The 13,794-nt window shown below is 34.6% G+C and overlaps 1 protein-coding gene across 4 annotated transcripts in view; it reads right to left on the reverse strand.

Moving 5' to 3' along the window:
• Prp40 (pre-mRNA processing factor 40) overlaps window positions 1-13,794 on the reverse strand; it is a 434,121-nt gene that overhangs the window by 176,817 nt on the left and 243,510 nt on the right. For all 4 annotated transcript variants that reach the window (XM_090383606.1, XM_090383605.1, XM_090383604.1 and 1 more), the window contains exons 18-19: window positions 13,571-13,687; window positions 3,711-3,767 (exon numbers count right to left, since the gene is read on the reverse strand). In XM_090383606.1, coding sequence (XP_090239732.1) covers window positions 3,711-3,767; window positions 13,571-13,687 — 174 coding nt within the window. The remainder of the gene's footprint in view (window positions 1-3,710; window positions 3,768-13,570; window positions 13,688-13,794) is intronic.

Here is a 13,794-nt window from a genome sequence, read left to right on the forward strand (position 1 = left end):
CATAGACTCCAACGAAGAATGCGTTATAGCTACAAAGCAAGGAATAAAAAAATTATTAGCTTGCTACGAAGAAATTCTGCGTGAAAAAAAGAAGGTGCTGTGTTGTCAGACGAATTTGTTAGATTTTAGAAGCCATCGACATCGAAATAACTTTTTTACGTAACTCATTTATTTTTTAATACATATTTTGTATTAATATGTATAAATAACTGCAATTTTATTAAATATTTTTCTTCTAAACTAGTGTTTTTGTTAGTCCTTGGTCCCAATTAAACAAAATGTATATGTATTTATATGCAAAGTTGTACCCTGACTTATGCAAATTCAACTTAAGCGATTTTCGTCGGACCCACCTATCGCGTAACTTCGGGCTATTACTGTACATTATTTATTTTAGTATATAATTGTGTGTAATATTTTTGATGGTAATCTACACCCTAAATACAGTCAACTTAGTGCCACCATTTGTTTGCCTCTGACATTGGCACTAAATCGGGTAGGAGGGGGGTGCTAAATCACCACCTTACTTCAAATGATAAGAACTACATATAATAGTTATTTTGGCATTAAGAAATTGAAGAATAATGACATTTTCTCTAGAGGAAAAAGGAATGTCAAAACATATTTGTGCACATGAACGATATAAATAAATATAATGCAGATAGAAAAATATTTAGGAATTAACTGGATATGCAAAGTAAAGGTTAATAATAATTATGAGAAATAAAATTTACAAATATTATCATTTATAATTATTATCTGTATATAGAAAAAACATGAGTTATGCATTGCCTGGTTTTACAATGTAAATAAAAATATAGTAAAACTCACTGTTTGACTAAGTTCTTATCCAGTTTTGTCTGAATTTTCTTTTAGTCGTCAATTTTACTTATAGAAATGTCCAGAGCTATAACACGAATATGTTTCTTTAGGTCTTTGTTGTTCGAGTTCTCTTCAAGGAATTGACTAATTTTTGAAGACATACCTTGGCCTCCTTGGCAGTCACTTTTTCACAAACTTCCATCTCATCTCCTTTACTATCACTGTCCAATGAAAGCTCATTTCTTTGTATTAATTAAACAATTTTCTCAGTTGCCATTTCTCCCAAAGCAGGCTCTTTGTGGTTGACTGTAAGAATTTTTTTAAAAGGAGACATAGATACTTGTTTGTTTGTTTGTTTGTTATCTGATTCTTAGGAGCATCAGCAACTAAGGCCATATTGCTCCGGGAATATGCGTTGGTCATTCCCTGACCTTTCCGCATCCTCCGTATTTGGTGGTGACGGGCTCAAACCCCGGTCTAATCAAGAAGAGTGTGCTACGCACTGCTGCTCCTTCCCACCTGGCTACGGAGGCGGCAACATAGATGCACTCATGATTGGAAGATCATCCATGGCTATTTGCAACTCCTGGATAAGGTTATTTTCAATTTCAACTAAATGAACTTTTTCATCTATTTCATAAATCCATTTCATCTAAATGAACAAGCCCATTGTCAGTCTAACAGTTACTTTTTTGTTCATGGTTTCATCTCATGAAAATGTGATCATATACAATGCATTTTTCAAGGACAATTTAGGTTAAAAATTATTGTTGATGTTCTCTACTATCTTCTTCATCCGATGTTGCCTATGATGTGCCTTAAAACTCTTAATAATTCCAGCATCAAGAGGGTGTAGGAAACCTGTGCAATTATTATGTAGGAATTCAATCGCCACATTGATAAAATCCACTGCCTTGTGGCAAGAAGCATGATCTAAAATGCAAAAAAAAAAAAAAAAAAAAAAACCAACCCCAACACATGACAGTTTTTAATTCTCATTTCCTTGTTGAAATTTTGCAGCCAATCACGAAATTCTACTGAAATCATTCATACTTTGGTTTGTCTGTAATTCATAGGTCGAAATTCTTAAAGCACCAAGGTTTTGCCGCCCTTCCAATTAGAGTAACAGTTCCTTTGTCACTCCATCAGCATTTGTACAGAATGCAAGAGTGACCCCTTGCTTTTATTTTTTTATGCCCTTTTATAGTAACAGTCAATATTGTTTTGTCTGGTTGCATTCTTTAAAAGAGAGCTGTTTCATCCATGTTATGTCTCGTGGGTTGTATTTTTTTAAAAAATATATTGAAAATTCTTTGATGATATTGTTCCACTGATTCCTTGTCAACCTCGGTTGTTTCTTCACATCTGTTTCATTGAACCAATTGATGGCACTGCTTAAAACAATGCAGCTAACCATTGCTGCACATAAAATGTCTTATTCCTATCTGTTCTCCCATTAACTTTGCCTGCTCCTTAATTACTCCATCAGTTACCATTCCATTTCTTGCATTAACCTATCCAATCCAAATAACTAATTCTTCCTCCAGCTTTTCATGTTTTCATCCTTTAAGCAGCTTCACAGATTCACTCTTCTGATTCAGCCACTCCTTTTGTTCACTAAGAATGTCTCCAACACAGCATTGACTTATTGGTTTACCCCATATAGCAGAAAAATGGTCTGTAATCATCTGCTGGTTGTTACCAGGGTATTTTTCTTTGCAACTGCACACCTCTCTTTTCAGTCACATTCAACACTGCCCTATTACTTATTCTGAGGTCAGTACTCCTGAATTAACTTTAATGAAAATAAATAAAAAAAGTTGTTCTCTAAAATTGATCTTTAATGGTAATAATACCAAAATACATTCCATAATAAGGTCCAAAAAATACCTGTTTAGATCTATAGCGAATGGAGAAAGGCATTTGAAGTATGAAAGTAAAATGTTCTTTCTTTTGTAATAGAACCCCTGGTCTCACAACATGAGAAAAGTGTGAGAAATGCTTAAAAACGTGAAAACGGTAGGTAACTGAGTGGTAGGGAATTATCATCCACTTTCTTATTTACAGAGCAAAAAATGATTTTCATGGTGGTTTGAAACACATCACTTGCCGACTATATCCCATAAATAAAAAGATGAGGTAGACTGGTATGCAGGTTTGGCATTAAATCGAGTTCATTTGCAAAGAAAAATTGTACATTTACTAATTCACAGAAATGGCATATGGTGGTGGTGGTGGTGGTGGTGGTTTACCGAGGGATTCCCCTATTAATATTTATGGAGAAGACCAGTTCACAAGTACTCATTGGCACTTTATAAGAGTGGCAGTATATTGAGGTCTGACTGTAGTAAATTATTTATGCAAAAAAAAAAATATAATAAATTAAATAATAATAATAAATAAATAAAATACACAAAACCAAAGTAAAATTTTGCAACTGTAATCAAACATTCTTTCAGATGTACTCAGACACTGGGCATTTCATGTCTAGCACTCTCAACTTTTTCTGAAGTAATGTCATGTTGGTCACTGAAAGCAATAATGCAAAAAAAGAAAGAAATTTAACCCATTTGTGTATGGATTACAAATATTAAACAGCAAATATTGCAAGACGTGGGCATCCTCTCTCACTTTAGCAGTTATGTACCATTTGTATACATTGAACTGCAGGGCCAGTAATGGCAACAAAAATGAAACTTGTTAATCTTGTTATCACGTGCAAGAAATTTATCTAATTTCTCCACAGCACAATTATTACTTTTTCATACGGACAAAAAAAAAAATTAGCAAATATTAGTAGAGCAATGCAAAGAACAGACTTAAAGTTAAACAAACATCAAAAACAGTACTTTTCAAAATCAATATGAAAATCTGTAAAAGAACTATACCCTTCGGGCCTCTTCCTTCTGTCTTTCTTTCTCACGTGCTTCAGCCTTTTCTAAGAGCTGTTTAAAGAAATAATTCATTATTTAAAATTTTAAACTGATTAACATAAAGTTGATAATAATACCAACAGGATAGGCAAAAGAAATTATAACACAAAAGTCTGAAACTAAAATTCCATTTTATAAACTACATGCTGAAGCTGCAGATTGACAATATTCTCCTTATTCAAATGCAAGCAAAATTAACTATTATTAAAAATGACTACTATTAATCAAAAAATTTTCTACTAACAAAGATTATTAATCAAGGGTCCAGAACTTTTTAAGCTGTTGTTTAATTCATTAAATGATTTGCAAATGCATTGCAATATTGCTGTTCAATGCAATATTGCAATGCATTTGAAGGCCTTAATAAACAGTATCTTTTATAAATACAAGTACAATGGATTCCGGTTTTGGGCCACAGGTTAATCGGGGCAGCAGTTTATTTGGGGCAAATCTCAAAAAACAGAACCCAATCGAGAAAATAGCCAGGACTTACTTCGCTTAATTGGGACAACATGCCATTTAATCGGAGCAGGAGACCGCAGCACTGGAGATTACTCTATGACTGTCTCCGACCGTACCACGTGGTTCACTCAGATTTCTGGAGGTCACAACCATAAAACAATAAAAACAATTAGCAGTCACCTGTTTATTTGGCTTTTCTGTTAGTGCAATCTATCGTAAATGGATAGTAAACTCAATCTTATTGAATTTACGATAATACCGACACTGGAATTCTGTGAGTTATTATGGTGAAATGTGTTCACACTTCCATGGAATCTCCAATCATATAAAAAAATAATTTTCAGAATCTTCTCTTCATTCCTATTCTTAAAGCTTCGTAACTTGTTACTCCGTTCTCACTTGCGCGTATCGTGTTACTTGCAATTTGTGTGTGTGTGCAGTGTTCTTTGTTATTGATTGCTTCTCTTTTTACTGTTTTAAATTTCAACCCCCAACCACAAATGTCAGTGAACAGAAATGTCAACTAGTTAGTATGTACATATTACAGTACATATTAATTATTCCAATTATCACATATATTCTTCCGATTATCACGTATATTCTTCTGATTTTCACGTATCATTTAATTTTTTAATAAGTTAATAAAAGAGGAAATTTGTGCTTAATATATCTTTACTTTTATAGCCTGTGGATAATATTCCTCCTATTTTCGCTAATTAGAATCGCTGTTTAATAGAATTAAAATTCAATTCACAAACGTGATCACAATGACTGGCACTTACTACACATTGTATAGTGAACGGTACTTTACTACGGTGATTCCATCATAACGTGACTTGATTGTACAGTGAACCAATTGTAAAGCGAGGGTCCATTGTATTGTTAACTATTTACATGAAACTTCGGATATTTGGGGCAGCCGCTTAATCGGGCCAAAATGCACTATTCCCGATGTATCCAAAATAACCGGAATCAACTGTATATGAGCTCTTTCACATCCTCTGGAGAGGTCAGGAAATGGGCGCCTCCGTAGCCAGGTGGGAAGGAGCACACGCTTCTTGATTAGACCGGGGTTCGAACCCGTCACCACCAAATAAGGAGGATGCGGAAAGGTCAAGGGAATGACCACCGTATATTTCCGGAGCAATATGGCCTTAGTTGCTAATGCTCCTAAAAACCAAATAACAAACAAACAAACAAACAGGTCAGGAAATTCACTGAATAACAGCTGAGGACATCACCAGATGAAAAAGACAAACTACAACAGAAAATGGCTATCCATGATTTGAACCTACAACTACTGCATTCTATAGCCTCTATCAGTCTCAGAATATTGGGCTAAATAATGTTCTGTTTTTGTTCTTTGATGAAAACCCTGAGCAGTCTAAAACATGATCTCTCAGTTCCTGCTAAACCATGGAGAAGCAAAGGGAAAATCAAATACATTTAATTGCCACCTGTCTATGCAGCAACTCTTACAATGTACAGTGAAACTTCTCCTAACGGACACCTCTCTTTAACGGACATCTCTCTACAACGGACATTTTCAAATTCCCCAACTCTCCTTTATTGGTTTTAAAGTGTTTTCAGCTTCTGTCTAGCGGACATTCTCTGTAATGGATGCGGTCAGGCAATCTGTACTGTTTCATTTAGATTAGCACTTAATTTGATCTCCCCATATCGGACAGCGGGCGAGCTCACGGCCCATTTTCTAGGAACGTTTCTTCCACATATTGCCTCAATCGTGTGTTTATTTTCTATTTCCGATTCTCTGAATTTTATCAAGGTTTACGTCGCGATTCTAAACCCTTTTTCAAGAATTTTAAGGCATGTGTAAAACTTCTGATGAATTCGGTGTGTGCATGGGGGGAGAGAGAATTTTGTCAGCCTTTCGTCTTTTGAGTTTCAGTTTTCAGTTTTGTTCACTGTCATGTGAAGTGCACAATGTCTTCTCGTAAACATTTAACTTTGAAAGATAAAGTCGAACTCATTAATGCATATGATCGGCAAAAAAATAGTGTTCGCAATCTCGCTGAAAAATTCAAAATCGGGAAGATGCAGGTAAGCGACATCCAAAAGAAAAAAAAATGAACTGCTCAAAACAATTTTGGCAACACGTAAATGATCAGGTTCAAAAATCATTCCCGAAAACTGTTGGACTTCAAATTGACAATGTTACGTATGAGTGGTTTTGTCGCACACGTGCTAAAAAAATTCCCATTAATGGGCCTATTATTAGGGAAAAGGCTTTGGAGGTTGTGAAATCTATGGGAGTAAATGAGTTCAAAGCTTCTGTGGGATGGCTAGACAAGTTCAAAACTCGGCATAAAATTTCTTGGAAAACCGTAAGTGGTGAAGGTGGATCTGTTGATACTGGGGTTGTAACAGAGTGGACCGTCAAATTGGAAGATTTATGTCGTGATTTTGAAGCTAAGGATATTTACAACTGTAATGAAACAGGATTGTTTTTTAAAGCTCTTCCTGAAAAAACAATGAGTCTAAAAAACGAAAAGTGCCAGGGCGGAAAAATTTCTAAGGAACGCTCGACTGTACTATTGTGTACAAATATGCTGGGAGACTTTGAACAACCTCTTGTTATAGGAAAACCACAAAATCCTCGTTGTTTCAAGGGCATAAAGTTGAATCTTTTGAATGTTGACTGGAAGTCTAATAAAAAAGCGTGGATGATACGAGATATCATGAGCGAATGGATAAGTCACTTTAACCAAAACATGATTCGTCAAAACAGAAAAATTATTCTTTTCATGGATAATGCTGCATCTCACCCGCACATTGAATTGTCCAACGTTCAAATCGTTTTTCTGCCACAAAACACATCTGCAGAGTGTCAGCCCTTGGATCAAGGGATAATAAAAAATTTTAAACTTCACTACAGAAAACGTGTTTTAAGACATCTCATTGCAAACATGAACGATGTAACATGTGCGAGTGACCTTGCAAAGAAACTCAGCATCCTAGATGCAATTCAATGGATTTCCTCTTCAGTAAACGCAATTAGAAAACAAACTGTCGTGAACTGTTTCGTAAAGTCTGGCTTCTGAAACGCAAAAATTGAAGTTGTGAACAGCAATGTGGAGCACCAAGAAGAACAAGAACTTCAACATCTATTGATAATGTACGATAATTCCGCTACAAGTGACCCTGGCTACAAAGATATAGACTCGAACCTCACTACAGAAGATGGTGCTCTAGATATCAACGACATTATCATCGATATTTTTCAAGAAGTTCCACATGAGGATGAAGAAATGGAAGGAGGTCATTCTGTTGAAGAACATATTAACGACCAAGGAAAATAGAAGAAGCGCTCATACAAATCAATCGTTTAAAAATGTTTTTCGCCGCTGAAGAAGATACCGAAGGACTTTCAGTATCTTCTTCAGCTTCTTCTTCTTGATAATGTTGAAAACAAAATTATCAGCCGGAAGAAGGTGCAGAAGAAAATAAGTGATTACTGCATGTATTTTTCTTAAGATAAAGTCATAATATGCATAGCACAATTGTATGTATATTATTTACAAAAATTATTGTGCAAAATCTGTATATAATTTAATTTAATTTTACATTAAACGTTTAACGATTTTTCTTTCTCTCTTGTGTATGTAATTGTATATTATTTACAAAAATATTGTTCAAAATCTGTATATATTTTAATTTAATTTTACATTAAACGTTTAACGATTTTTCTTTCTTCCTCAGACTTCTTGTTAGCGGGCACTTCTCTCTAACGGACACATTCTCGTTCCCCATGGCTGTGCGCTAAAGGGAAGTTTCACTGTATTTTGTAAGAGTTGCTGCATGACTTACATAGCAAACAGCAAGCCCAAATCTCATCTTAATCTCCTACGGCATACCCAAAAGAAAATCTGTATGCTTTTTCACTAAAAATACTTGTTGAAAATATAACAGAAGTTATCCAGCATATGTTAAGTGGCTTTATTATCAAAATATTCGTAGGTAGTAGATGACTTTCATCAACCAGTGAAATACCACCACTTTGCTTATTGGAGGTTTGAAGTGATGAAACCCATGTTTAGTCTCTAGAGTAAAGTTTCCGGCATCCCCCTCCCCCCATACTTCTCCTTCAACCCATGCACGGTACTAAGTACTATAGGTTTTGATACCTTTCGTGTTTGGGGTTTTCATTAAAAAAAAAAAAAAAAAAAAGACAGAAAAAATTAGATATGCAAGAACTGAATAGTAATGATGTTGTATTAACAGGAACCAAATGGAAAACAGCAAATGCTGTAAACATACATACATACTGAAGAGAGCACAGCAGTTTCCTCTTCATTTAATCTTATATGCTATGCTGCCATCTATCAGGTGAGAAACCACAACTCCCACATGACCACTGTCATGATTAATTACATAACATAAAATATATTTGAAATTGTACATGAGAAAAAGAAGCCAATTACAGTTTTGCATTCAGCATTCAGATTTCTTTAAGAATCATGTTTTTTATCCTGTGTGGCAAAAAACCTTGTTGAACAGTGTTATTTAACCTGCAATTTAAGTGGTTTTTTTTTTTTTTTTTTTTTAAATCTATTATTAGAATTAGTTACACTCATGTGTCTTTATACCAAGAAATTAAATAAATCTGAAAGTTAACTGACCATACTCTGCAGTCCAGACTTTAAGATCCTCTTCTGAAGCAAAAGAATTAAAACTTGAACAAATAACTTAGACTATTGCCACCACATTCTTAGTGAACCAATAGGCTCGCTCCAAGTACCTATTTAGTGTGAGTCAAAAGAAGGAATTCTGCTGTAATGTCCATAGCATCCTAGAGTGGCAATCACGAGTAAAGTAATATACACTTTCTCAAATGGTCTTACAATTACTGCTGCCCAGGTGTATTTTCAGTATTAAGCCTCAGATGTTATTTCTCAGCTTATTCAAATAACTTTAGAACCTACAATAATTCTATATAATTTGTTCTTTCAGTAAATATGAGCAGTTATATTCATAGGAAGAGTCTATGGGAATACTTAAGGGATGTAGCACCTCCCCCCCCCCCAAATAAAAATGACTTTTTTGTTTATACTGCAGGTAAACTACATAAGGTCAGAGGAATACATAAAGAAAAAATTTAATAAAAAAAAGGATATACTGTTGTATGTAAATCTGACATTTCCACATCTAATGTTGCTGATCTTTTGTAAACTAGTTAGTGATCATTTCATGATATTTGGCTTCAGCATTAATCAAGGGCAGTGGCATAAATTTATTTTCAACTAGCTTCTTTAAACTTGATGTTTTTGGCTTTTAATAATATATTCTAAATTTTCAGGTATGCATTCCTGAAAATTTATTCTTAATTTAGTTACTCTCACCATTTCTCACACCATATCAAAGGTTGGCAGGGTGGTTAATGAAAGTAATCAGGGTGCGCTCCTGCAATGAGATCTAGGAAAATTAGGTCGATGGGCTGAGCAATGGCAGTTGAAGTTTAATACTGACATGCAAAGTACTGCATAGGGGTTGTAGTAATCCCAGATTACCGTATCAACTGTGTGGTACCACTCCGAGGGAAACAGAAAATGAAAAAGACCTAGGGTGATTGGGCAGTCAGATATGAAGTTCTCAGAGTCATGCAGACAGGCTGCTGGATAGCTCATGCGGTTTTGTCAATGATATACAGAAACTTTGCTAGCTGGGATAAGGAAGTAATTATCCCCTTGTACAAGGCAATGGTTAGGCTGCATCTTGCATAGTGTATACAGGTCTGGAGGATGGATATATATATGCTGGAATGAGTGCAGAGAAGGGCATCCAGATTGATGAAGAGAATAAAAGGGTACTCTTACCAAAAAAGGCTTCAGTTCTGCAAATTGCAACATTTGGATACAAGGCACCTATAGGGAGATTTTACTGAGGTGCTTAAGTCCTTGAATGGATTGAAGGAACATGCTAAATGTTGATGGCATTATTCCTCTTGCTGAGACTACACATGAGGGGGCATACATTCAAATCGAGGAAGGATGGCCACAGGATAGATGTGTGGAAGTTTACATTCAGCCAGTGGGTGGTTGATTGCTGGAACAAACTTCCATCTGTTGTTGTATTTGGTAGTTTGAATAAATTCAAGTAAGAACTAGACAAATTCTTTGTGGGTAAAAATGAATGAAGTGTGTTGGTTTTTTTTATTAATTAATTACTTTTGGCTGATGCTATGTAAGTTTGCTTTCTTGCCTCATTTTCCACTGCTAATTTTATTGTGATTGTTTCTACATGTATACTATTATTTTCATTGTGTTCATATGTTACTTGACTTATCCATTCTGCTAACTTATTTTAAATTTAATTACATTAATTTATGCTATGTTGTGGAAAATACCATTGGTTACACTCTCCAGCTAATGATCCTTGTCTTTCTGAACTTTTTTCTTTTATTCTTTTCCTCTTTTAAATTAATAATTTCGATTTATATATACAGCCACTCCCCGACTTACATATGAGTTGCGTTCCGTGGAACTGTACGTAAGTCAGAATTTCCCTAAATGCTTATGCAGCATTCACAAATTTGATTGAAGCAAAAAAGAAATGTTCGACAAGCATTTATTTATTCATTATTTATTCAAATTTTTTTTTCTCGTGCACAGGAAAAATTACAAAAATTTCAAAAAGAGAGAGGAGACTGGCATAACTTCAGCAAGTTTTACCTTTCGACTATCGTTGCCAGAATTAACTCTCCGGCTGATAAGCATGCCACTGCAGAAGCTGAGGGCTGTGTTGATTTAGAAGGGGGGTTTTCCAACACATCAAAATTTCTCTGCAGCTGCAGAATTGGCACTGGCGACTTCAACGCATACTTTAATGTTTTGGAAACCAGCATGATGCATGAACCTATTAAACCACCCACTGCTTGCCACGAACTTGGCTTGGGGTTCGCCATACTTATCCTTAATATCTTCATAAATACTTCTTGCTTTTTCTTGAATGGCCATGAGACTCAGAGCCACTTGCTTCTGAATCTGATTTTCCAACCATATTATTTATAGCTTTTCCATCTTCAATATAGCACCTGAATGCTGTTTTGTGATCACTGTTGATCTTAAATGTGTTGAACCTTTAACATGTTCTTTTATATGTGCACTGTCCCTTAAAATAGTATTCATTGTTGAAGCAGTAAGGCCTAATTCCATGCAATAGATGACAAACCTTGACCTGCTTAATTAATCATCTTCATTTCTAAATCAATTTTGTTTCATTTTCTAGCACTGCCAGCACATGTACTTTCTGTTGGTCCCTTTCCCTTCACCATTATAATAAGTAAATAGGAATGAAGAGAAGATTCTGAAAAATTATTTGTTTTTTTATATGATTGAAGATTTCAATGAAGGGGAACTCATTTCACCATAATACCATAACGTAAAAACCCACAGAATTCCAGTTATCGGTATTATCGCAAATACAAGAAGATCACGTTTACTACCCATTTATAATAGATTGCACTAACAGAAAAGCCCAATAAACCAGAAAGTGCAAATTGTTTTTTACTGTTTTATGGCAGTGACCTCCAGAAATGTGTTTTAGAAAAATATCACAAAGGCATTTAAAATTGATGCTTATAACAGAACATATGATAACGATGAAAGTTTAGTGCAATTCCCATTATAAAAATTACCTTTTAGAGAGATAAAAAGCTTAGTTATATAGTGAAAATTTCAACTTCCAATTTAGTTTTTATATTTATATATATACACATATATACAGCCGCTCCCTGGCTGGAACGAATTCGTTCTTGGAACGAATTAACAAAAAAAAAAAAAAAACGTGTTATTGGGTTCAAATTACAATATTTTCACGATGCCTCTATTTATTCTTACGGGATGCAAAATATGTTTCCACGATTTTTTTTTTTAAAGTTTGCACTGACTGGCAAAAACTTATGTAAAGTCGAATTTTCGTAAGCCAGGGAGCGGCTGTATATATGTGTATATATATAAATATAAAAACTAAATTGTATACATAAAGTATAGAGAAAAACTAAAGAACTAGTGATGACAGGAGGTAGCATTATAGAAACAAAGTACACAAACTCCCTGACTTACGTAAGGGTTGCGTTCCACAGAACGCTACATAAGTCGGAATTTCATTAAATAAGTCTTTAGGGAAATTCTGCACTCGCAACTATGCGGGCTGAATTTGATAGAAGCAAAAAAGAAATGTTCAATGAACATGTAAATAGAATTATTCGTTTTTTTTATCTCATGCAAAGGAAAAATTACAAAGTGTACAAAATTACAAAAAGAGAGAGGAGACAGGCATAACATCAGCAAGTTTTAACTTTCGAGCATCGTTGCCAGAATTAACTCTCCAACTGATAAGGATGCCGCTGGAGACGTTGAGGGCTGTGGAGATTTAGAGGGGGGTTTTTTTCAACACATCACAAAATTTCTCTGCAGCTCCAGAATCAGCACTGGTGACTTCCCTGCATAGTTTAATGTTTTGAAAACCAGTGCAATGCTTGAACCTATTAAACCACCCATTGCTTGTTACGAACTTGGCTTGGGGTTCGCCGTACTTATCATTAATATCTTCATAAATACTTCTTGCTTTTGCTTGAATGGCCATTGGACTCAGGGGCACTCGTTTCTGAATATGATTTCCATCCATATTATTAATAGCTTTTCCATCTTCGATATAGCACCTGAACATTGTTTTGTGATCACTGTTGAGATGGACTGGCAATGGTGTGAAATACATTGATCCTTGAACATGTTCTTTTATACGCACACTGTCCCTTAAAATTCACTGTTGAAGCAGCGAGATCTAATTCCGTGCAATAGATGGCAAACTTTGTCCTGCTTCGTACTTCTTAAAAAAACAAACAAAAACAAAACTTCTTAAAAACAAAACAAAGTGTTATTGGGTTCACATTATGATATTTTCACAATACCTCAATGTATTCCTACAGGATGCAAAATACGTTTCCACGATTTTTTTAAAGTTCTCACCGGCTGGCAAAAACTTACATAAAGTCAAATTTGCGTAAGTCAGGGAGTTCCTGTAATGGGGGAAGGGAAATATCTGTACCACTGATTTAAATAAATGAAATGCCCTTCACAAGGAGAGAAAGCTTCAGTAGAATGAAGTGATTCCAACAAGTTTAATATGGCTAATAATAATGATAATTATTATGAGTTAAAAATGTATAAGTTTGTAATTTAGTCTAAATCCTAAAACAATTATAATAAAGTTTAATGTTGCTGCTGTACGCACACTATAAAATTTAAAACTAAAGAAGTAAAAACTTTGAATTATACATAACTAGATTTTCATATTAGTTCTTAAGTGAGAAAATACATAAACAAGTAACTTACACTGTTGTATGTAAGTTTGACATTTCCAGCATCTAACGTTGCTGATCGCTTGTCCTCACTTACGACTGTAGCAAACTCTTCAAATGTTGTCTTAATATCAACAACAAAACTTCTTTCCTAATAACCATGAGAAGAATTAGCATATTATGTAAATATTCTGGGAAAGACATTGTGGAAATTAATGATTAAAATTTTAAAGGTAAAAGAAAAAAAAATAAATAAAA

The sequence above is a fragment of the Mastigoproctus giganteus genome, chromosome 10, assembly GCF_048544385.1.
Source record: "Mastigoproctus giganteus isolate SK-2022 chromosome 10, ASM4854438v1, whole genome shotgun sequence".
Taxonomy (NCBI): domain Eukaryota; kingdom Metazoa; phylum Arthropoda; class Arachnida; order Uropygi; family Thelyphonidae; genus Mastigoproctus; species Mastigoproctus giganteus.